The 25,138-nt window shown below is 37.4% G+C and overlaps 2 protein-coding genes across 2 annotated transcripts in view; one reads left to right on the top strand and one right to left on the bottom strand.

The window, feature by feature from the left end:
- LOC138047432 (nucleoporin 88-like) overlaps positions 1-2,766 on the bottom strand; it is a 13,919-nt gene extending 11,153 nt beyond the window's left edge. Inside the window, exons 1-3 of the mRNA XM_068894279.1 lie at positions 2,484-2,766; positions 1,910-2,079; positions 789-914 (exon numbers count right to left, since the gene is read on the bottom strand). Coding sequence (XP_068750380.1) covers positions 789-914; positions 1,910-2,079; positions 2,484-2,738 — 551 coding nt within the window. The 5' untranslated portion in view covers positions 2,739-2,766. The remainder of the gene's footprint in view (positions 1-788; positions 915-1,909; positions 2,080-2,483) is intronic.
- A 53-nt stretch (positions 2,767-2,819) lies between these two features.
- The window catches only part of LOC138047431 (stalled ribosome sensor GCN1-like), a 70,932-nt gene continuing 48,613 nt past the window's right edge, over positions 2,820-25,138 (top strand). The window contains exons 1-15 of the mRNA XM_068894278.1: positions 2,820-2,850; positions 2,956-3,058; positions 11,273-11,336; positions 13,382-13,440; positions 13,623-13,695; positions 16,076-16,283; positions 18,396-18,452; positions 19,626-19,703; positions 20,088-20,156; positions 20,313-20,421; positions 20,889-20,963; positions 21,521-21,649; positions 22,614-22,664; positions 23,170-23,271; positions 25,021-25,118. Coding sequence (XP_068750379.1) covers positions 2,839-2,850; positions 2,956-3,058; positions 11,273-11,336; positions 13,382-13,440; positions 13,623-13,695; positions 16,076-16,283; positions 18,396-18,452; positions 19,626-19,703; positions 20,088-20,156; positions 20,313-20,421; positions 20,889-20,963; positions 21,521-21,649; positions 22,614-22,664; positions 23,170-23,271; positions 25,021-25,118 — 1,287 coding nt within the window. The 5' untranslated portion in view covers positions 2,820-2,838. The remainder of the gene's footprint in view (positions 2,851-2,955; positions 3,059-11,272; positions 11,337-13,381; positions 13,441-13,622; positions 13,696-16,075; positions 16,284-18,395; positions 18,453-19,625; positions 19,704-20,087; positions 20,157-20,312; positions 20,422-20,888; positions 20,964-21,520; positions 21,650-22,613; positions 22,665-23,169; positions 23,272-25,020; positions 25,119-25,138) is intronic.

Raw genomic sequence — 25,138 nt, 5'->3', positions numbered from 1 at the left:
CTGCATTACAAACTACAAATAATTCAAAAGGGGTGGTAGGGAATTTTAATATTATAACTATTGGCAAGGTTTCACAATAAATAGGTACAAAGCTTGGATTTTTTTCTTGCACTAAATGAGTACTAGTAAGAATGAAGCTGATGATTTGATAATAATAATAATAATAATAATAATAATAATAATAATAATAATAATAATAATAATAATAATAATCACCACCTTAGAGTATTAGATATTATAGCATCAACTACTGTTACCACTTAGAGTATTCTATATTATAGTATCAACTTATTATTAACCCCTTGACGTCCAAACCGGCCTAAACCGGCCAGACTTAGTATTTCACTTAAGTTTAGGGGATAGAAAATTTAGAAAAAAAAGGATCTTAGCTATCTTAAAATAAATTATGTATTTATATTTATATTGTTTTTTTATTTTATTGTTAATGTTATCATTTTTTTTAATCTAGATAAATTTTATATATTCTATATTGTGGAGATTAGTTAGCTAGCATGTCCTCTAGGTTATGTTTTCACCCTTTTGTACCATTTTAATGTTTAGCAAATACACGTTTTAACACTGCTGTCAATAATAATACATTCAAAAGATCCCAGGTAAAAGAAGATCACACTGCTTGAGCAAGGCTTTATCCATCAAATAGACTTCTTAACACATCCTAACCCTAGGCCCAAGGATTGGGCCCGGTTATTATGATCTATCACAGCTACAGATAAAAAGGAAATTCACAATAATAATAATATTGTTATCTAAAAGCATGGATTCCTTACCTTAAATTATTATCTGAAGTTAAGACCATGATGTGAATATCTGCCTGACTCCCAGGATACCACTTAACATCAAGAATCTTTATTTTGTGATGGGTGACATAGAATCTTGAATCAATGGGAATTTTCCTGCAAACAGGAAGTTGTAGAATATAATGCTTGTCTGCAACTACAGTCATGGCAACAAATTGCATTGACCTATGCATTGGCCAACAGTCAACCGACAGTCGATCAACAGTCAAGATATAGTCGAATGTCGACCCACTGTCAGTCAACTGTTGGCCAACACATCAAACATCAATAATCTTTGAAGTTCATATCACACGTCAGTAATGTGTTGGTGGTGTGATGATAGCATGTTGGTGATCAATAAAATTATTGTTTGACTAAACGTTTTCGATCTTGCGATCATCTTCAGAGTGATTAAATTGCATAAACCAACTGTTTTATATTTGTGGTTACGTAATACCAGTTCCCATGGGATATAGGGTAAGGTGGAATGACTGGACTTGTTTATTTAGGACTGGTTTGAAGCGTGCGATGTAAAATGCCTCTTTTATTTTTCTCTTTGTCCATGAGTGAGCCGAAGTCAAAATGTCCCATGTGAATTTGTGTTCGGGGTGTTTCTTTAGGTGTTTGGCCGGTTCCATTGGAACTGGTATTACGTAACCACAAATATTAAACAGTTGGTTTATGCAATAAAATTATTGTAACCTAAGTTTTTACCTTATTAAATACATAGAAATTAATGACTGTTTTTTCACAGAAGTTTTTACTGTGTTAAGTATACAGGTATTATTGAGGTTCATCAGTAATAAGCTGAACTAACAAGCTCTCTCGTTTGACACTTCATGATGTATTTCATATCACAACGAGGGCAGGGTTGTGCTCTAGCAGCGCCCTGTAGCCCCTGGCAACTAACGTTTTTCTTCAGGCGAGAAGGAAATCTTAAATTTGTACAAAAATCAGCTGCTGGGCACCCTAGATTTCAAAATTTCAGAGCTTTGGGCTCCCTTAAACATTTCTTAAGGCACAGCCTTGGAGGGTCTTAACATATTTAATACCTGTTTTCATGTTGTTACATGAGGATCAACTCAATAAAATAATAATAATCAATAACATACCTACACAAAACCTCTTCACTTCCACCACTATATTCAGCAAACTTTCCCCATCTCATGGGCATCTCAACCACTGATATTCCTCTTTCCCCGACAAGAGCAAGATACTTTGATGAAGTGCTGAACAGCAAGGAGTCCACGTCAAACAAAGGAGCATCGGGGAAAACAAAGGTCTGTATGTTGGTGAGAACAAAACCATCAATAATTGTTCTGTGAGATCAGTATGGTAAATGTCTACTTTTCCATGTCTCTGGGACTATTAGCCCTTAGACTCCCAAGTTGTTTGTCTAACGCCAGACAATTTTACTCGTCAATGGGGAACCCCTGGGAATCAATGGGTTAAACAGTCTGTTGAATTTGTGGACATGTCAGTTTGGTCAGTGGTTTTTTGGTCAACTCACCCACCAACCAATCAGATAATTACTGACCCATTTATTCAATCAATCAATCAATCAATCAATCAATCAATCAATCCATAAATCGATTATCAATCAATCAATCTATCAATCAAACATCAATCTATCAATCAATCAATGAAGTCAGCCATTAGTCCAAACAAATAGCGTGTTACACTCACCTGAAATTTGTTAGCCCGCTCATTTTCAAAATGTAAGTTCTTGAGATTAGCGGTTAGCAAGATGTTTCGATGGGCATTCCACACAAATATTTCACCGTCATTTTCAATCAATATGTTCTTAACCGTTTTTTCCGGAGAATCTTCTGCAATTCGTGAATTTCCCTCGTCTGTGTTTGCGGAAATGTCTCTAAAAATTGCGTGGTCTGGTAAACGTTGTTGCCATTGCACTTCCTCTTCCACTTCTTGTCCCGCCATTGCACATTCACTAACGATGAATCATTATGGTACGGCTTACATGCACCAAAAATAATCCTCAAACCAGCTGTATGACGGGCTCTATATTTACGTGGTCAAGATGGCTGCCGAGGTAATTTTATTAGAACATTAAGAGAATCGCCGTTTTACCCTGCTCAATTAGTTATAATGAGTTTTAAAATCTTATTATGTTAATGATATTTTATTTCTTATGCAGGTAATCGAAATACTTAAAAATTGCGCTGGCAAAATAACCAATTCTAGCACTAAAGAAAGACTGTTTGTATGCAGAGAACTCGTGTCTTGCGTCGCGAGAGATGGTAAGTTAACTACACGATTTGTTTTATTATTCGTTAAACTTACGGACAAAATGTAGGCACTGAGTTTCTGGACGAATACCTACTGGGCTGGCTAAATTTCAGAGTAATCCAGCCACTTTTTAATTTACATGTGAATACATGTATGAATACAGGTCGTAACTAATCGATGGAAATCGATCATCGACAAGGTAATCGATTAATCGATAATACTCGATAGTACTCGATCTTTGTTGATTGACTAGTCAATTCAATCGATTGAAATCGATAATCACAATTTTTTTATCACATCGATCAAAATCGATAATATAAAAACGAAAGGTGAGCCGTACTCAGCATACTTTAAGCTTAAGGGCGATCTCTTAAGACAGCAGCGTAAGAAAAATGGTGAAAGCTGTTCCTTAGCGGACGTCAAAACTTACCCTAGAGCTTACCTTGGAATCGACTTTGTTCTTTCTCTAATGTTAGCCAGTGTTAGCTACTTCTTGAATTTTCTCACTCCAGGATCACTGAATCACTGACAGACAATATTCCAGCCCAGCAGTCCTATGGCACTGTACTCTGTGCTGTAATCACGAGAATTGAATATCACTAACTAATTACGTACAAAGCAAAGGAAAATTTTAGGGCATTGGTATTCGAGAATCATAGTAATAATGTGCGATTCCAGAAAATATTCATACCCCCCCCCCCCCTCTCCCCACGGATTTTCCGTTCCAGGGGGTCTTTGATGATCCCCCTCTCCTCAGGAATTTCCAGAATTTTTGTACTTATAAAAAAGAAAGTGAATACCAGCTTAGTTACGTAAATATGATAGGATTTTATTACAACAGTGTAAACATTAAGGTTAACTTTAATAAAAATATGATGCTTTGTTAAGCTTATTATCCAGCAAAACTTTAAGCTTCTTCACCATCAACTTTGCAAATTATGTTTGTGTTGTTTTTATGTAAGATTATAAGCTTAAACATTTGGGTTGTTCGTTGACTGTTTCACGTTTTTGTGCAAACTCCGATGAGAATGTTTCACTCGCTTTACTCGCCGGTAAACGACACCCAGCCTCACAGAAATTTGTTGCTTGCCTTTGCAATCGAGCCGCGGACGGAACCCAGAGGGCAACTGTTATTGTTTTTGGCATGATTTACTTCTTCTAAATGAGTAGTGAAACCCCTGTTTTAGAATTTCCAGTTTGATGTAACAGACTAAACTTCAACAAACTTTTTCCCCGAGGCTGTGATCTTTTGCTCAAAAAAGAGAAAATTTGACTTCAGGTTCTTGTCCGTGGTCTAAATGCTACCCACAAAAAAAGAAAATGTTGTTCCACGCAAGTGTTAAGTTGTTGGGAACTTGTGTCTAATTGCATTTTCTATGAGTTACTACCCCCAATAAAACATGAGTCCTATAAAAAATGTGTTTACTGCATGTGAAGGTAGCGAAAAGCGATACTCAACTGAACGGAAATGTTGGTTGGACGAAAACGAGATAAAGCTGAAAGTCTGGGGACGAGACTCCAGTTGAGATCGCTATTTTAAATGTTTTAAATCTGTTCCAAAGTGAAAGACACATCGTTCTTAGCTTCGGGAGATTGTAGCACAAGCTAACTGAAAGAAAAACAGAAACATTGAAGCTCATAATGTTAAATTTATCTCAAAACTGACTTTTGTTTCAAAACAACATACATAAGTATGATTCTGTGCTTCAGATTGATCGTATGTTGCTTTCAACCCTTTGGAAAAGTAGTTTCCCATGAAACCCCCCTACCCCTCGGAAAATACTGCCCTTTAACCCCCCTCCCCCTTGGAATTTCCAATGATTTTCCGTGGGGAGGGGGGGATGGATATTTTCTGGAACCACACAATAGTTATCAAGATCCACTGCCTACATGTAAATAAAAAGTGACAGAAAGCTGCTGAAGTTCATAAGTTTTCACCCTTTGTTGAAGAATTTCGAGCACTTGTGGGTAGGCACACATGATGGTATAACGCGGATTGCTTGTTTAGATGCGTAAGCCCCTGACCACTGAAATGCTTTCTTCCGTTTCTGGCCTGGACATTGTAAGCTTAAAAAGCTGTATAGATACTGATAGATTACTGTAGCGTTGCTTGCTGTAGTTTAGAGGTTGTTAATGTTGCAATTTGAAACTGAACGAGTAAATGACTCGTGAAAGATATATCGAAGCAAGCGTGTCCGAAAGCGTGGCTTTGTGGATGTTGAAATGACAGTTGTGTTACAAAATTTACTTTGTCATATTGTTTAAATGTGTTTGATCCTTTTAAGTTTCTCGCAAAATTTAAAATGCTATAGTCAATCTTCAATAAAGTATCAAGGGGATGTTACTTGGATATATGTGGGCAGCTGTTTAGTTTGAGTGAGCTGTGAAGATCCAGCGAGGATCAACCAGACACTAGAAATGAAGACTTTACAAAATTGTATCGACGCGATCTTCGTCTGTTTTTCTTTTTCAATAATTGTCGAACAAATCAATAAAATCGATAGCTAATTACGAAAATCGATCCAAATCGAATCACAAGGATGCAAGCATTCGATTTCTGATATTAGTCAATTGATTAGTATCGATTACGATCGATGACGTTTAAGTTCTATCGAGTATCGAAATGATCGAGTAGTTACATCCTGATTAATAGCCGTCATTGTTTTATGCTTCCTTCTGAAAAGAATATTTACTGCCACAGGAGGACGCTAGTGTGCGGGTATTCTGTGATTGCCCCATTTCTATTGATGTACATGTAATTAATACTGGATAGCAATATCACAAGTTTAGTAACAATGTTAATTTATTAACCATACTACATTGTAACTCCCAGGTGGCTTTTATTTACACATGTACAGCTCTGTTGGTATCACACTGAAGCAATATCACAGAGGTCATGGGTTCAAATACTATTCAAGCCAAAATTTTGCAACATTTTCTTTCATTACCGCTTAACCCATGAGTGTTAATAATGTGCCAGCCATGCAAGTCATGCGAGCCATAGCTGCAAGCCAACATGGCAGGCCATGAGAGTCAACATGCAAGTCACACAATTATTGAAAGCTAACCGTTTTTAATGTCAAACTAGATGCTTCTGTGAAGCATACACTGGCTTGCCTGTGGTACGTGCTACAGAAAATCAGAAGGCACTGAATTGTGTGGTATTGAAATACAGCATTCCAGTCTCTGAAGAATAACAAATAAAAGAGAAGCGAGAAACATTGGCTTCTGGGCTGACATGTTGATAATTTTCAAGTTCCCTCACAACTTCTTTTCACCACAAATGTGCCCTATGAGCATCCGAAAACTTTGTAATACTAAACTTCACTGAAGTCAAGCCCTGTTTCGCGGGGTTAGTGTTGGGATGGGAGACCAAAACAATAAACCCCTCATAAAAAACAGAAACATCTGACCGAAAATACTATTAACGCTAACAAATGCGAACTCAGCAAGGTACAGATTCTGTTAGCGTGCTTTATGCAAAACAAATATTGATGAAAAAGCAACTAAATATTGATACACAGTTTTCAGAAAGAGCAGAAGGAAGTTTCCCGGACGGTCGATCGAGAATAAAATATTTACGACATGAAAACAACATTAATTTTGAACCTTGAATATAGATCGTTTTCACTGTCACGCAATAAAAAAAATAAATCAAAAACTATCAAGTGCAAAACGCTAAGAAATTGTTATCTTATAGCAGATAAAGAAATAAGACACTTGTCCAAGTTTTAGGCCTCTGCGTTTCCCCAAACTTCAGATATTCGTCGAAATGTTTCGCAGGCCGGAAAATAGTGTAAACATCTGGAACTGACTTTGGCTATCTAGGCGACTGATTATCACTACACTGTACTGAAAAAACAAGCATTTACATAAGCACTTTTCCTAATGCTCTAACTTCTAAAAGGGCTCAAAATCATGAGATAAGTATATATTTTTCAACAAACTTGATCGTAGCTTTGTGTCACGCACCTACATAATCCTGAAATTCAAAATGCTCTGGTTTCCAAACGAAGCACGCTATTGAGCTGTGAAATTGTCAACAGATATAGATATGCCGCCTCTTATGCCTGATGAGGATAAAAACTTTGGTGGATCTTTAGTTTTAGATTTTGGAAGGTGATGACGTCACGTGAAAACGATCTATAGAATATAAAAAGTTACGATCAACGACAAACATTTTGGGAGATTTTTGCTACGTTCAAGTAAATTGCAAAATCGAAAGTGACATGGCCGGAATTCAGCGGGCGCCGTGATTAAGTTACCGCGGCATGTTTACTCGCCAAACAGTGAAGCATCTGTGTCAAATGATGGCAAGATACCGGGTTTTTGTAAGTTTCTTTTTCTGTCAAGTGTTATAAAGTTTGACAATGAAAGGAGCGAAGTCAAAACAAAGATCACAATCGCCCAACTCTTGTTTATGCAAAGTCAAAATTAATTTTACTCTCCAAGACGCGTACGACGTTATTTATCACCGGGTAATTCCATCATTCTGGAAATAGCAGCTACTTTATTATTCATCTGCGTCACAAGTTTTCACTGATTTTGGGCCTCATTTTGTTGTAACTCAAGCACGCTTCCGACAGGCCTGTGAACCCTTCCTGCTTACAGAGCAATACTAAAAAACTTCTCCCATATCACATTTGAACCTTAAGCTCGAAAATTCAATACACAACATGATATTATAATTCACAAAGGCAGAAAATACCACAGAATCCGTTTCCAGCGAAAAGTTTATTGAAACAAACAACATATTTGCTCTTAGAGGCGAAAACCTCTTCCTATTTGATTGCGTGCGTGAAGACAAGAAACTCAATTGTGTCAAATTACCATGTACTTCAGGTAAATACTGCTCACTTTGATTTCGTCTCGACGGGCGATAGATTGTTGTCGAAGTCCAGTACTCGTCGCTTTTGAGATTCATGCCTAGTTTATCCAACTGACTTTCCATTATTGAGCTCCATAAGGGTATATTTTGTTTAAGGATCCACTAAAACGCCATTCGCGTTGCATGACTTTCGACGCCATTGCAGGCTAAGTTAATGATTCTACTGTGTCCACCAGAGAAATCTACGCAGTTCCTCCACCCTCTCGATCCTAAGAAAATACGCGCAGAAGGCTCTATACACAAAGACACCACTTACCAGGGGAGTGACCGGCAAGACTTTTACCGACACGGAAAAAAAAAAAAAAAAAAAAAAGAAAACAAACAAACTAAACGAAGACCTCGACTGGGTTTGCCTTATAAGGCAACCCAGTAACAAGAAAGCAAGCACAAAAAGAACCGAAATTTCGGACATGGTGGCAATAAAAATAAACAAAGTAGACAAGATCAACCCTTTTCACCCCAATATGCTCTTGGGTCAAATAATTGAAATTGAAGAAAGTGGATATGTAAGAATTGTGACAGAGTATGGCAAAGTTAACACTCTGATCACACCCTCGCAATTCTATCCGTGTATTGCCACTAAAGTGAAACTAGATTTCTCTACCAAAACATCTTTTACAGCAGCATGCAAAAAAGCAAGTGGGCTATAGATGAAAAACTGCTGAATTGTACACACAACATGATAAAACTAATCCCAACCAACAGCAGGACTAGTACACTCATGGTAACTTGATGATAAGCCAAAAAGCAATCCTTAGCCCTTGTCACCACATACACTAAATAAACAGGCTTTAAAATAAATTCTTAATGTTTATGTTTAGTACATCGTGACTGTAAACAAAAGCCAACCATTCTAGAACAAGTGTTTAGGCTTAAATTGTGTAAATTAGTGCTTAAAACCACTCGTGTTATTCTTGGTCAAACCAGACTGTTAAGTATTTCCAACAAGTCTTGCTATTTCTGTCCTGCTCTGAATGCTCAGCAAACCTTATTTCAGTAACCTCTTGAACTAAGTAAATGAATGGCAAACAGCTGTTATCAATGAAGTGTGTTCTTTGTGTTCAACAAACATTAAACTATTTTACCTGTTTTTGCACCAGTACAATTAAAATTGTACCAGTTCAAACTATTTTGTACCAGTTCAATATATTCTGTACCAGTTCAAAAACAAATTGTACCAAAGTGCAAATTGAACTACAACTGTTACATCTATGTCTGCCTTGATAGCTTCAGCAGGTATTCCATCTGGGCCAGAACCATTTCCGTTCTTTAGGAGACTGATGGCTCTCTTAATCTCTCCCTTGCTTGGTCTGTCACAGCTGATCTCAAGATCTGCTTCTGCAGCAGGTATATTTGGCCTCTGTGGCGGAGTGGGACGGTTAAGAACTTCTTAGGCTGGGGAAAAAGTGTCGTCCAGGACCCGGGTGCTGCCTGCCACTGTGATGTCAGTCACTAGGACTAGGCTAGTGTCAGCGATTGGCATACTGGCCACACATGGAACACAGCTGCCCTGAGCAGCGTGTACCTATGCCAAGCTCCTAGAAGGTTGGGCCAGCAAGGGGAAGTGGATATGCCACTGTTTCTCAACCAAGCATCCCTTCAGTGTGGGACTGAAGGGTTGGCGCCATCAACCAGTTTTAATAAAAATGACGGGGGAAAAAATCTAAAAATATATATATACACACACACACATATATATATGCATATACAGTATATGTTTATATACTTAGGTGACTACAATGTATCAGTTGGAGATGAGCCACTGTTAAGAACTACAGATAGTAATACGAGGGGATAGCCCTATTAGATCATATGGGATGGTTAGAGGGGAAAAACTCACTTCATGGTGAGAAAAGACTGAGGATTTCTCAGACAAAATGTGGTTGGTTTTTTAGTCGTGCAATTAGCAGCTGTTGCTGGCCAGTTATCGGCAAGTTTTTCCCGCTAGCATAGTAGTCGGAGCACTTCTGTTGTCATTTTCGTATAATCGCTCATGGTGGGATTTAGAGAGCAGACAAAAAACTCACGGAAAAACTCACCTCACGGTCAGAAAAGACTGAGGATTTCTCAGACAAAATGTGCACATATAGCAAGCCGCAATAACTTCGATTGGGTGGCGAGTTGGCTGATTGGTTCCAGTAAAAGGAGGCAGGAAAAACATGTGTCGATCGAGTGTGAAGCACACAAACAAACAGTCGACGCAATCAGTGAGATACCGAGGTCAATTGAGCCAGACATTAACTACAGTTTATGCTAAAGCAGAAACAGTCATAAAATGGGTGCTTAGACTTAATGACAGTTTATCAGTGCAGTTTGAAATGGGTGCTTAGACTTAAATGCAAAATTTGCATGGCTCGCATGACTTGCCGGCTCGCAGATTGTCCAGCCCCTTGACCCATTGACTCCTAGGAGTGGAACTTAATAGCTTTTACTCCGTCTATAAATGCCAGATGATTTTACTCTTCAATGGGGGCGGTCGAGGGCAGTTCAGGGGTCAATGGGTTAAGTAATGTTCGGGGCCCAGTTGTTGAAAAGCCGATTAATGCTAATCCTAGATTAAAAATCAACCAAGGAGTTTATTTCTCTACTCCCAAATGCTAATTTCAACTCTAATTTTCAACTCTGATCTAAAATCTTTACGTAATAAAATTATAATCAGCTATACTGTATTAGTTTTAATTGTAACCATTACAAAATTCTCCAATCTGATTGGACATTACTAAACAACGAAACACCGAAACAGCAAAACAAAGCACCAAAACGCCATGTATGACCCCACCATACATTGAATACTAACCGGCAAAGGTTGGATTTGAGATTAAATATCGCTTTATGCCTAATTTAGGCTCATATTGCACCATGGTCTAAGCTAAACTGTGCCTGGAAGGCATAGTGGAAGGGCAAAGATCAAGAGGAAGACCAATGCGCAGATTCATGAACGAGTCTCACAACAATGCTGGCTTGTATTCTGTTCAAACAAAGATATGTCCAACCAGATAATATTATGCAGATTGCATTGATTAAATAAAAGAGTCTTTGTCATGGTCCTTGTAATGCACTGTTCTATTTTATTTGCACTGGGTTGATAGGCAGATTTAAGAGTGCTTTAAGTTGTTAACTCTATTTTACAAGACTAGTAAAATGTCCATAAGTGTAATACCAAATATTAATAATAAAATGACATTACCGGTATTAATAATGATAAAAATAATTCTCATGATGACGATGATAATGACAATATAATAATAACATAAAAGTGGATGACATCCTCGTCATTGAGCCAGATAGACTCCTTGTCACCATCCAAAGTTTGACTTCTGTCTGTTCAATTTTACAGATTTTTCTGAAGTTGGAGTAAAGGCTGTCATAAAATTGGTCTACTTGACTCAGGGTCTCTACAGGTGATAAATTTATTTTTGTAATGAATAAAATTTGACAGAGGCCCAGTACAAATTACTGTAACAGCAAAGCTATTTAAGACTATTTTCTCTCTTGAGGTTTGATTGATAGGCAGGGATCCCACTAATTTCTCCTTCATTCCAACCTACATGTATAAGGTTATTGAACTGGTTTCAATTAAGCTACATGTACTTGCTTCACTTGAGGATCTGTGATCAATGTACATGTAGAAGCAGTTATTAATGGTTCAAAGTTGGCATGGTTTTTGCAATGTTCTATGGTTACTAGATAAGTCCTAAACAGGGGTTTCAATAGAATCCGGTTACCAGCGGTATACCGCCGCCTGCTTTGCCTCACACCGCCGGCTAGTTTGTCTTGATTTTCACTAAAAATGCTATCATAAACAAGTTTGTCAAACTGCCCCCTTCAATGGGCTATCATGGACGGCTATTTCAGAAGTTATTGAAACCCCTGCTTCAAGTATTAATCCTCTTTATTGCTTTTTGCCATTATTAATATTATTATTATTATTATTAATTTAATTAAGCATTTCACACTTCAAAATATACTGTATTAATGTCACTGTTCCTTGGTATCAACATAATTAGCTTTTAACGCATAACGTAAGGCTCAATAGAACGAGACAACAGACGTATTGGCGTTTTTTGAGGGGAACACTGCCTTGCGACTGGTTAGCCTATGCGACTTCCGGATTGCGTGATATAGAACAACCTCACTTATCTCCCCAGCACTGCGAGCTGATTGGTAAACAGCACGTGCTGGATCGGACAAGAGCATTGGTAGCGAGCAATGTACAAAGGCAAACGAGCCAACAAGCTTGGGGGAAGTCGCTGCACAGATTTAACCGCACCTCGCAGGAATGACCCAATTTTAATGAAGGCAGTGCGATAAACCCAACCCATCTCCAGAGGGAGGGAGGGAGGGGAAAAAACTTTAACAAATGCCAACAGCTAGTTGGTTTACTATAGAAGACAAACTGCCAAGTGAACCTTGGACGGCTAACTGAGGCTTTTTTAGCTAGACTCTGTCTTAATTAAAGTAGCCAGTTGTACAGCTTCTTCTATGAGCAGGTAGGTATTACACGTGCTCTTTAACAGTTATGAATGATGCCTTAACAGATTTGGATATATAACAGATATCTAGGTGGAACAAAGTCACTATGTCCTCATTTTATTTACAACAAAACCATTGATTTTATGACCTTGAACGACCGACTACAAAGAACACGAAGATAACTAACGCGACATGAATAGCCCCTTTTAGCATGGTCACGTTCCATTAACCGTATTTTACTGATGGGGCAGTAAAATCTCATTTATACAAATATTGCAAGCTGTCAGATAGATACTTTTTAGATAGATAGACAACCTTTATTTATTCACGGACAATTCATCAGCCAAGATAAGAATGTAATGAAATTAAATGAATATGATACTAGATCCCTGCAAAGGATCCTGTGCTCTTCCAAATAGGCAGACAACTGGTCATAAACACTTCTTTCCAACACTTTGGCCACAACTGAGATTACAGAAATTGGACGATAATTGTTTCAAAGATCATCTCGATCGCCTTGTTTCAATTAATCATCCAATCGTCTGTGAATACACCTTGAATTATTGATTGATTAAAAATTTCACAAATGGGTTTGCAAATGCGATCTGCGCATTCTCGAATAGGCCTAGCAGATATCATATCCAGACCAGTTGCCTTTGATTTGTCTAGTTTATTCAAGAGTGAAAATAGTTTTAATTATTTGCTGTTGTTGGATGGATTTGAAACTGTTTATCAGTACTAGTGAGGTAGTCCAGAAAAGTATTTAGTATTTGAGGAATCGACTTTCTCGGCAAGCTTTGGACCAATAGTAGCGAAATTATTGTTAAACTCATTGGACAATATACTTAGTTGGATTTGTTACATGTACACCATTCAAAAGTCACCAGTTAGAAACATGCTAGAAATAGCTTCTCGATTTGTGCTCTATTGTCTGAAATTAAGTAATGTTTTAGTTCATTTTGTGATCTTACAGAGATAATAGCTCAAGAAAAGCAGTTGAAGAAGTCATCAGAGTGCTTGGTGGGAAACAAGGTGAAATCATTAAAATGATTGTCATTGATGACCATTTTTGTAAGATGAATATGGGTTTTTGCCCTAAATCTCCCAAGGAAAAAAAAGCATTTTGTAGAAAGTGTTGGATCACCTCTTTGTTACCTGCATCTCTGTATATTTAAAATCTATTTACTTCAATCATTGTTTTTTCTCTGGAGCAGGTCCAGCTGCTGTTAAATATTTCTGTCTAGCATTTTCTGATGTTGAAAGGCAGGCAACCTTTCTCCACCAAAGGTGAGGACATGCACCATCAGGTTTTAGCCCTTGCTGTTTTTGAATGAAAAACTGGGATAAAATCTAACAAAACAAAGCGAAGTTCTGCTCTTCTTTTATTTGCCCTCTCACCCCTTAGCTGGCCCCTATTGACAAGTAAAATCATATGGCTTCAGACAGAGTAAACTCTTAAATGTACTTAAATTGCAATTTAACTTACATGTAGTTAACAATGAGGAGCAAGCGTTGACAATGTCTTGGGTTAGTTATCTTTGAGTTTGCATTGGATTGTGTTAGCATTGGTTCTTGTTAGCATTGGGTTAGCATTACTTTTAATAGCAGTGTGTTGAATTGTGTTAGTGTTGCATTTCATAGGGTCTTTTGGCATTGTATTGGCATTATTTTTGGGGTTGCATTTGCATTACGTTCTTCCATGTCTCCTCAGTCCCAATGATCATGCAGTGTATCATCCCCACATTCAGTGGCTTCATTTGCTAGGGTTTGTCCTCTGGCATCAGTCAGTGGTTTTACCATTGTGCTCGCAGAACTGCAGTAGTTGGCATTTTACTGCATGGTTAACCCTTTGAGGTCCAAAACGGCCTAAACCGGCCAGACTTTATTCATCAATGGGGAACCCCTGGGAGTTAACCCTTTCACCCCTGAGGGGCTCCCCATTGACGAGTAAAATCGTCTGGCGTTAGACAGAGTAAAATCTATAAGTGTCACTCTTAGGAGGGAAAGGGTTAACAGAGCATACTTGCTAGATTTTGTGATTGCATCATCCCCCCTACAGCTGTACTTCCACTTCCACTTCCCTTTTGGGTCTTGTTACTCAGTTTTATTATCATTGTTATTGTTACTATCTTTATTATTATTATTATTTATTATATTATTGTTACTTTTTTTTAAAATTTATTCCTCCTCCACTGAAGTATGTTTCAGTACTGGTTCCCTGGTTTAGTGTTGCTGTGTCTCTCCCCGGCTGCCGTTAGTTGCAGAGGCTCATGGCTGGGTTGTGGATACTGCTGGCCATGTAGGTGCTTCCATCCTGGTAGGGGTTGGGTTGTTAGCCAACGCCCACGGTGTGCGAGGGCACCTGACCTTCACTTGTGACAATTGTTGTTAAATGTCACTCTGAGGAGCAAATCATAGTTAACCCATTGACAACTCAAACACCCTAGGATTCCAATTGAGGAGAAAAAAATGATCTGGCATTAGACAGTAAAATCTGTTACGTGTCGCTCTCAGGGGTCTGTGAGTTAATAAAAGTTAAGTAAATCGTTTGTGAAGGAGACAAGTAATCCTTGCACTTAGCCAAACAAGCAAATTGTCTCTTATAGACACCAGGGCCCGGTTCCTAAAAAGCCGATTAACGCTAATCTAAGATTAAAAATTAACCAAGCAGTTTATTTCTCTACTCCCAAATGCTGTTCAACGCAGATTTTCGGCAGAACTTTACATGAGAAGACGTCAATCTTGAAAAACAAAAAAAAAAAAAAGAAACTTTCACCAAAAAGTTGAAAACGTGAAACAAAAGTTAACGCTAATCCTGGATTAAGTTAATCGGCTTTCGAGGAACCGGGCCCAGTTGTCTATAAGAGACAATAGTTATTTATTGCGTAAATTGGGGTAACCTGAAAACAATGACCCCTGTTCCATGGGCCCCCCTATGCACCGGGTCCATGGACCAGTCCACAGACTACCCCTACAGACACCTTCTATGGACCATCCCAAAACAACAGAAATAAAAACAAATAACAACTAAAGATTTGACTTACGGGTTGTCTGGATAGACCACTCGTGTCTGAGATATCTTGAGCCATTTACATTCCGCAGACTTTAACAGACTCAGGTTCAGGTGGATGGTATATTTATCACATATTGCCATTTCCTTCACTGTGGACCAGAGTGCTTCGGAATGGACCAGAGTGTTTAGTTATTATCAGCCTTTTACGGAGCACTACAGCCCACAGCGAAGAAAGTGGCAATAATTATGCGATTAATATACCTTGCGTCCGAGCCTGAGCCTTAAATAGTCTGTTAAATTTGCAGAGTGTAACCGTTGAGATTTTGCTGGCATTAGTGGTCTATCCAGACAACTGGTATTAAAGTCAAATCTTTAGTTGTTTATTTTATTTATTTTTATTTCTATGTTGTTTTGCAGCAGGCTGTAGAGGGGCTCCATTTGGGTAGTCTGTGGACTGGTATGTAAGGCGAACCGTGGACCCGGTTTTTGGGGAAAACCCCTTAAATTGTCCAGCTAAGTGTGAGGATAACCCACACTTCAAATATAAATACTGTACATTTAAATTATTTGTCTTTTAAATGATCTTTTTTGACCTTATTAATAATTTAATTGAGAGGGTTTCTTTTGTAACATTCTGTATTCATTTGCCTGCAGTTATGTTATTAGTGGTTCAAATTTGGTATTCCTGTGCTGGTCATGTATATTGGTACAAGAGGTATATAACAAAAGTGAGAAATGCAATGGTGCGCAATGGAGCAGACTGGTGACAGTTCAGTGTTTGGCCCTGCATGGGGTGCTGTCTGCTGGAAAGCTCTGTGTCTGTGCTGCTGCCAGGAAGAAATTACACAGAATTTGGAAACAGGTGTGAAATTTCTTGAGTACAGCCGAACCTCCAGCAAACAATTTCATCTGCGTAACATTTTATCACCACTTGTTCAAACTGAATTATCACTATTTTTGACAGTTAAGTTACAGTATGATTTTATATGTTGTGGTGCACGTTTTTCTTGGGTCAAATTTTTAAAACCAGTTCAGTTTTGATTATTGTTTGTTTCATTTTATGATTATGAATATTAGACAAAGTAAAATCAAAATTGGTTTGAACAATAATAAACCAAGAAAAAAATTAAACTACCACACATAGGTCATAGGTCATTTTGTTTCAACCTACAATACTCGTCACGTTTGTTGGAACACCCATGCCGTTTCCCCATTCCTCCAATGTTGATTTTCACAACTACTCGCAGTCACCCAAAAAATTCTCGCACAACATTGAATTGAGGGGAGAAGGATGTGGTTTAAGCTACGATCTTGTATCACAATGATTCTGGACCATTCGCTAAGTGTTCCAACTAATTATGTCTAGTATTGTAGGCCAACTTGTTTCAACTTAGGTCAACTTCTTTCAACCTAGATTGAGTTGTTTCAAAATTTGCACAATTTCTGCCGTGTTTGGGGCAGGTACAAAACAGAGGTCACAGGTCATTCTTTTACCAATACAGAAACAACCCTAAAATTAGGCCTAAAAACTTTTGTTTAGGCCTAATTAGGTTTAATTAAGGAGGAGGCTCGAAAGGGTTTTTAGCTGCGTGAGTGCGTAACCTACACACGTCATAACTAAGAAACACGCGTCAGTGGAATGAATCAAATTTCTATCAAAAGTTGCACACGCAACACACCGGAAGTGAAAATAGGGCGTAAAATCTCACAAACCCAGAAATAAAACCTGCAGAAAAAAATTGTCTTTATTTCGAAATTTTGCGTGGTGACATATCTTGATTTTTTGCATACATGTATCATTCATGATTGCACTTCAAATTAAAAAGTTTCAGGGAAAGTTATCTAGGCAATTTTCTGTAAGCTATAAAACACCCTTTTTCGATGTCTTAAATTCTACTAGATAACTCTGTAAGAAGTTAAAGAATTTTGGGAGATTTTGAACAAAGAAATAAAAATGGTAGGTCACCGACTTAGGTTTTCAGATAATTTTCAAAAACTGAAATTTAGAGGGCCTTTTTGTGGACCTGGTGTGTTGCCATGGTAACCTATATGACATCATAAGTGCCCTTAAAGTATTACCCAGCAGTAGAGTTGCAAAGATATTTATAGTTTGCCTACACTATGAAATATCCTTCTTTGGTATCTGTCATCGTTTCACAAACACTATAGCAACGAAAAGCCCTTTGGTGCCTTCTTAAGGGTAGCTTTAATGAATGTTTAGGATACCATCTGTATTGGTAAAACAATGACCCGAGACCTGTGTTTTGTACCTGCCCCAAATTGACCTAGGTTGAAACAACTGGATCTGGGTCGAAACCAGTTGACCTAGGTTCAAACAAAATGACCTAAAGTAATTTGGTTGCAAATTAACCCAAGGTACAAAATGACCTGCAACATATAAATTGCCACTCTGAGATACATGTACGTAAACAACACAGAGGCAAATGTTTTGCAAAAATTGTGTGTATACACGTTAATTTGGGGAACACTTTGTGACATTAATAATAATTATTAATGTCACAGTGGTGATGTTGAAGTTGGGAAGAAGAGCAAGGAGCTAGTTCATGACACTTTTTGCAATCCACATGCATCTACATTGTTTTAATTAGAGGTACATGTGTTTCTGGACGTTCCTGAAAACATATTTTTTTGTTGTACTTGTACATGCTCATCTGGTGGCTGTCTCCCTTATGGTAATTTCTTAAACAGCGGATGTAAAATGGCTTGTGATGTGTTGCTTATTGATTTTTTTTTTGAGACAAAATATGTACTGGGTGATAACTCTTTTATAAAGACTGCTGTAATTAAGGAAACTGCAAATCAAATGAAATTATTGCAGATCTGTTATTTTGCCTCCTCTGGTCCGACAGTACCAGTACATAGTTATCAAGGTAAACTTTAATTAAGGATGTAGTGTGTGCTGTTGTTTACCCGAAAGTTCTTATCTTTCTCTTTACTTCTTTCCACTTGACAGGTTCCTGGAATAACCTTCAAGTACGCTGAAGCCATCAGCAACATGGATTCAGCTCAGGTTTGAAGCCAGTCTTCATTACAGTGCATTGATATCTCATCAATTTTTCTTAAAATGTGTTTCAACTTTCTTGGTATAAAACTTAGCCTATGAAGCTTGGCTTCAATTTTTTTTTTGTTTGAGCTGTTTGGTAAAACATTGTACAGATTGAATTGTCTTCTACATGTGGTCGCTGATTTGGAAGATGTAAAATGTCTTTGTTGTCTAAGTTCCATGTTGTGCAACATGGTTGTCTTTTACAACAAACTTTGTTTGAATATAAAATTAATACATGTAAGTATTTGAAGGCAGCTTAAAATAATTATGATTTTCAGTTTTTGACCTTCAGACTTCCTCAGAAAAGGAGAAAAATTTTATGAAAATAAAAGTTGAGAATGTTGCTGAAAGTGCCAAAATCTTAACAAATGTCCAAGATTTTGGCACTTTCAGCAACATTCCCATCTTTTATTTTCTTATTGTAGTTACTGTAATAAGTGTCACGCAGCATACAAAGTTTTTAACTTCTTTCATTTTATTATATCTCTCAGATAGTAGGCACTCTGTAATTGGCTAAATTAGCTGGCCGTATTCTACAGTACGGCCCGCTGTACAGCCCGCTAAATTTAAAATTTCGACAAAACATCATCTAGCGAGTTTTTCATGTCATTTCTGTTGCATAAACTTGTACTGAAAACTGTTTGAATCTTGCAAGCAACTATTTCAAACTTAACAGCCAAGAAGATTTAGTTTTTGGGATTTTGGCACGGCATTCTTTGTGGCAGTTGAACCTTCCGCTTCACTTTGACTAGTTTCCTTGGCCACGCGCCGGTTAACCTCAGAGATATAATAAATATCTTACTAACCTCGTTTTCTCGGTCCGTACTGTCAGTTACGGATCCCCGTTTTTTCCCGTTGATTTATGGCCCGCGCGCTTCGCGCTTAGGCCGTAACTTACAGTGCGGACCTCGAACTCGGTTATTAAGAGGTATTTACAGTGTGATGTGGAGTGTGATTAACATACATGCACCAGTACAATTAAAGCAGTAGCTTACATAATTATATTACCAACATCTTGGAATGACTTTCTTGATCTTTTACAGCTAATTGCCCAGCTATGGGGTGGGTTTTGGACCCAAAATAAGTCTCTTATCTGAATCCATGTTGCATGAAGTTACCTGTATCTCATATTTTCAGGAGCTTGGCTGCTTGACTGGATTTCTGTTTAATTTCTGTACAAAGAACAAAGAAACTGAGACAATAAATACATTCAAGGTTTGTAAAATTGTAGAGTTCATTTTTGTCCTTTGTCAATACTATTAGATGTTAAATTATTGAGTTTAGGTACAGACTTTAAATGTTAAGTGAAATGCATGCTACCTATTGCTTTAGATATTTTGAGAAGATAATTGTACATGTAGGGAAGGGAAGTTTGAAGATATTAGTTGGTAGAGGCTTAATCCACTGGCTTTCTGTGCCTCAACTAGTTATCAACAGTGAATAATTTATCTTTCTTGGATTTATTTTTGGACTAAATTTTTCCATTCTTTACCTACACTTACATGGCTTAGCATTTAATTTGAAGATGATTTTACATGACTGTGACAAAAGTAAATTGAATTAACCATTCTTAATCCTAGTAAATTTTTAATGTTTTAGAAACCTCTGCTTGAAATGTACTTGAAGGCAGTTATAAGTAGCAAGACCAGACCTGCCAAGCATGTTTTGGTGAGAAAATTGTGATCTATTACTGAACTATATTATTATAAACCTGTCTCTTCTGAAACTCATATTGGGTTTTGGGTAAAGCAAGCCATGATATCTCTTAAATAGGCCGTTCAAAAGGACTACATGTAAGTTTGTCTTATGTCCTCATGTCTTTAGGTACATATTGGTTCTTTACTAAGTTATGCCACCCATGATGACTTCAGCAATTTAATCTTACCTGCAGTACAGAAATCTCTTCTCCGAAACCCTGAAATTGTACTTGAGAGTAAGTGTTTCAGTGGTTATATTATGTTTGTTAAAATTAATTTGATCAGAAATGAAGAGATTATTTGATTTTCTTTGGTGGTGACTGGGGGATATTCCAAAAAAATGTGAGTCATCCTTTGCAACGTAGTTGAACCTACATGTACATCTACGACCTTCTGATTACATGTTCACTTGCTGATGTAGTGATATACAGACAAGTACTGTATATTGAGCAAGTGGGATTGGGCCAAATGATAATTATAACACAATAAGAGGTCTAAGGCGATGGGATTGTTATGTAATTATTGTAGTATTAAACGATGAAAAACAACTTTTTCCCAATTTGATTGGGACACAGTATGCAATATATTTTGCTTTAGTTTTCTTTGACTACATTGATGGCAACATTGTTGGTATTTTTATTTACTGAAGTTGATTTTGTGATATTAAAAATTATGATAATTAATGAGAACATTGTCATTTCAGGTACTGCATACTTAATGTCTTCAGTCTCAATTGATTTATCAAAATATGCATTGGACATTTGCAAAATCACCATTGGTAAGTCAAAGGAAGGTCAACAACCTTTGTATATGATGCAAACGCCAACTTGTGAGATTTCCAGCAACCTTATCAAATGAATGTGTTCCTCTCCTTAATAAATAAATAATTATTAGAATACCAGAAAACTCCTCATTCATTTAAATTGGAGTTCTGAGCTCCCTTGTGCTGCTGATTCCATTCTTCTCCATCCCATATCCCTATCGTGTATTCTTGTCTACTTACATGTACATGTACATGTACAGATGAATAAATTGTGACTGATTTGCCTAGGTACATGTACCTGGGTGAAAAACCTCAAGAATCTTCTCATATTTGTTCAAGACATTCATAGAATTTTTAAGGCCTGCAAAAAGTTCTCGGAGGATTTTGGAGGTCTTCATTTCCAAAAGGTCCTCTAAGATCTGGTAAGGATTCTTTTTGTTGATAACGATTGGTAGGGTCCTCAAAGAATACCTTAGGTTACCTTCAAGGATCCGTAGAGATTTTCACTATGAAGGTGAGACCCAGAAAGATAGTCCAATCACTTACTTTGTGAAGTTTAACTATTATCATAGGTCAGTTACGTGCCAAAGAAGAATGTCACAGACAGGAAGCTGCTTTAGTACTGAAGAATCTAGCACATCAATGCAGCGATCCTGGGGCACTGGAAGAACTGATCAACTTTGTCTTTGATGTCCTTAATGGTAAGGATTAGTCGTTGAATTAGGTTTAATTAAAATTCTTGAAGTTCTTCTCCACCTTCTCTGAATGTATATCATATTCAGTGGTGGAAAGCACTCAGGAGCAGTACTCATGCTGCTGAATGAATGGGATGCCTTGTCAAATGGTGCATGATAGTGGATGATAGCTGAAACTCTCACTCCTGTTTGACCACCATGCATCATTAACTATCCTTAACTTTGAAAGTCTTCAAATGTTTTAGATGATAGTTGACAGTTTGTTCTTAACATTTTCACATGGCATTAAGCCTACATGTGTACTACAGGTTTACCAGAAACTCAAAAAAACATGTTTTTGCAATTCTGCTGAACTATCATTCATTGAATATCATCAGCTGACGCTTATTGTGCATCAAGGGAATTCTTTTTACCTTTTTCAACACTTGAAATTCAACCAAACCACAAAGTATTGGAACAGTTTTGTTAGAAGCTCACTGTCCAAAATCCCACCATGATTCTTTGCTTAGCTTAGCTGACCTATTTTATTTCTAAGCAATATGATGCATGGTCAAGTTTGACAAGAGCTTTGCCTTGTCCTCTGGGTGTCATGTTATGAAGCTGCATGCAGTGTTTCAGATAAGAGGTAGACCTCAGGTCAAAAACTCAGCATTGCTGTTTTTCAAAAGCCTGACCATGGAAATCAAGTTATAAACTTTGGAAGTGTAGCTTTAACCCCTTCATATTTTCAATGGCATATTACATGTACCTCTGAAGGCTACACTATATTATTATTTAATTTATTATACACATTGTAATTACCATTATATGTATGTGGAACTTGTCTGGAACAATTAACATGGTTGCAAAAGGCAAGCTGTGAGTCATTATTAACAAGGCATACTGATAAAAAGCTGAATATTCTATTTACTTGACTTACAGTTGTATTGAAGATTCAATTTAACTTTATTTGATTCTTTTACGTTTTTAGGTTCAGAAGGCAGATTGACCCAATGGAATGACAAAGTTGCTGTGCTTGAAGGTTGGTATTTGCACCTGTAGACCTCTGAATTGTACATTGAACAAAAAAATTATTATTACACTGTACAAGACTGACCTTTTTAAATAAGCTAAGAGTATTGAAGTGAGATCTAACTTTAAATTTCAACTCATGAATAACTTAAAATATGTCAGGGTGGTCATTATATATGGTGTGTCAAAATAATTCAGCGAGGAAAAATTTGCATGTACATGTATCTGAACATTTTCTTTTTGTTTTGAGAAAACAACACTCACTGATCACTGATCACACATGATCATCTGAAATCATCTGTTCAAGAGACCCACCATTCACAGGTTTTTCACATACTGGAAAGTAGCTAATTTTGCTAAATTCATTATTTAATGTAAGAAATTTTCTTTCTTCATTTTACCCTCTGTGAGTGGGCCATTTATAATTCCATGAAGAAGTTATTTTTGGCCTCTTTATCTTTGGCGTACAAAGCATTACAACCCCGGTTTTAATGTTTTTAAAACTTTGATTCTAGGGCTGAGAGGCTTAGAGAAACACTCTGTGAGTGGCAGCTCATCTGTTCAAGGACTGAGCCAACTTGTGACTGAAAAGCTGGTGAAATATTTACAACAAGAAGGTTTGATTATACTTTTAATTAGTAAAAACTTAACATTTCTATGGTTTATTTATCCCATGAGCATGTGTTGGATATTAGTTGGCACGATAATTTCAAACAAATAACTGTTCCTACTGTAGACAGTGTAGATAGCTGTTCCCATTGTAGACAGTGTAGATAGCTGTTCCTACTGTAGACAGTGTAGATAGCTGTTCCCATTGTAGACAGTGTTTAGTTTAGTTTAGTTTAATTTATTCGCCACAATTCATGGAGTGGCAGGGGAGAGGAACAGAACTTTCGTCCCAATTGACACCTAACCCCTATATCCATAGATCAGACCACAACACCGGGAGCTCCATGCCCTACTCTTCTCGAATAGTGTGTGGGTTCTTTAACGTCCCACAGATTTTATATATACCCACGGGTTGTGAGACGGGACCTCCGGCTTATAGTCCTTATCCGAGAAGACTTGAAAGTCTAACCATTTGCAGATGGCGTTACAAAGGCAGCACTTTCTCCTCAGTTATTTAAAGACCCTGAGTGTTGGTCCGGCCGGACTTGAACTCACGACCTCCCGCGTGACAGCCCGGTGCTCAACCAACTGAGCCACCGGTGCGCGGTAGTAGATAGTAGCTGTTCCCATTGTAGACAGTGTAGATAGCTGTTCCCATTGTAGACAGTGTAGATAGCTGTTCCTACTGTAGACATTGTAGATAACTGTTCCTACTGTAGACAGTGTAGATAACTGTTCCTACTGTAGACAGTGTAGATAACTGTTCCCTTTGTAGACAATGTAGATAGCTGTTTCTGTGTAGACAGTTCAGTTTAGTGTACATGAGTAGTAGCTGACACTTTCCTTTAACTCATTTGCATATATTCGTGATAGCGTATCATGAAATTACGACCCAAATTATGGGGCCAGTTTGTAAAGAAACTTTGGTGCTACATGTATGCTAGTGGGGAGTAACACATGGCAATTTTAGTTTTATTTACGAAGTGATAAAGGGACATTAACCACAGTCAGGAAGATAGATTTTTGCAAAATTTAAGGAACTTTAAATTAGTGCTACTATGACCTGGAAAACTAATTTTATTTTTCTTTGGATTTCAAAACTATGTTAACTAAACAGTAACTGAGCAAAGTCTTAGGCCTTGATTTCTAAAAGACACCTGTGTTTATTTTTACTGGAATTTTCCTGTTTAATGGTCTGCCATTAATAACTTTAAAATCTTGAGAGAGCTGGATCGAGGAGAAAATGATGTCAAGGACTCAATTATTATAGTTTAAGAATGCAATGCGTGTGTACGCAGCTGAATTTTATTATTAATATGCAGTACAGAGTTTTGGGCTTTCAGACTTTAAAACTCGTGTTTTGCATATAATAATATAATAAGCTACATTTACACGCTAGTAAGTAAATGACGTCACTTTTCCCTAGATCCAACCCTCTGAGGTCCAATTTGGAACGTGAGTACAATGAAGGACCATGAAATCCAAAACTTGAAGTCAAAGTAACTAGCCTTTGGATAAAAATCAAAGCTTAAAATTTTGCCAGTCAAGTTATGAGCAATCACACTTTCAAGATCTGAAGGGAAAAAGGGATTTTGTTTATCATAGTAGCACTTTAAGTGTGTAATCCTCTAGTAATGGGTGCTAATTGGGGACAATAAATTGAAAGAAAGAAGCGTATCATGGAGTGGTCATCATAAAACCTTGTAATGTTTGTTACACAAAAAAGCTACATGTACCTGTATTAACCTATTTTCCAGTACATGAAGGATCACTTGTTTGTGGTTTGTCAGTGCTGAGTCAGTGGTGTGCACATTTCACAACCCAAGTACCTAAAGTACTGGTGGATGCTTTTAAGGTGAGAGAAAAGGGGTAAGG

Source organism: Montipora capricornis, chromosome 4 (assembly GCF_036669925.1).
Source record: "Montipora capricornis isolate CH-2021 chromosome 4, ASM3666992v2, whole genome shotgun sequence".
NCBI classification, from domain to species: Eukaryota; Metazoa; Cnidaria; class Anthozoa; order Scleractinia; family Acroporidae; genus Montipora; species Montipora capricornis.
This window is presented reverse-complemented; position numbering and strand designations above follow the sequence as displayed.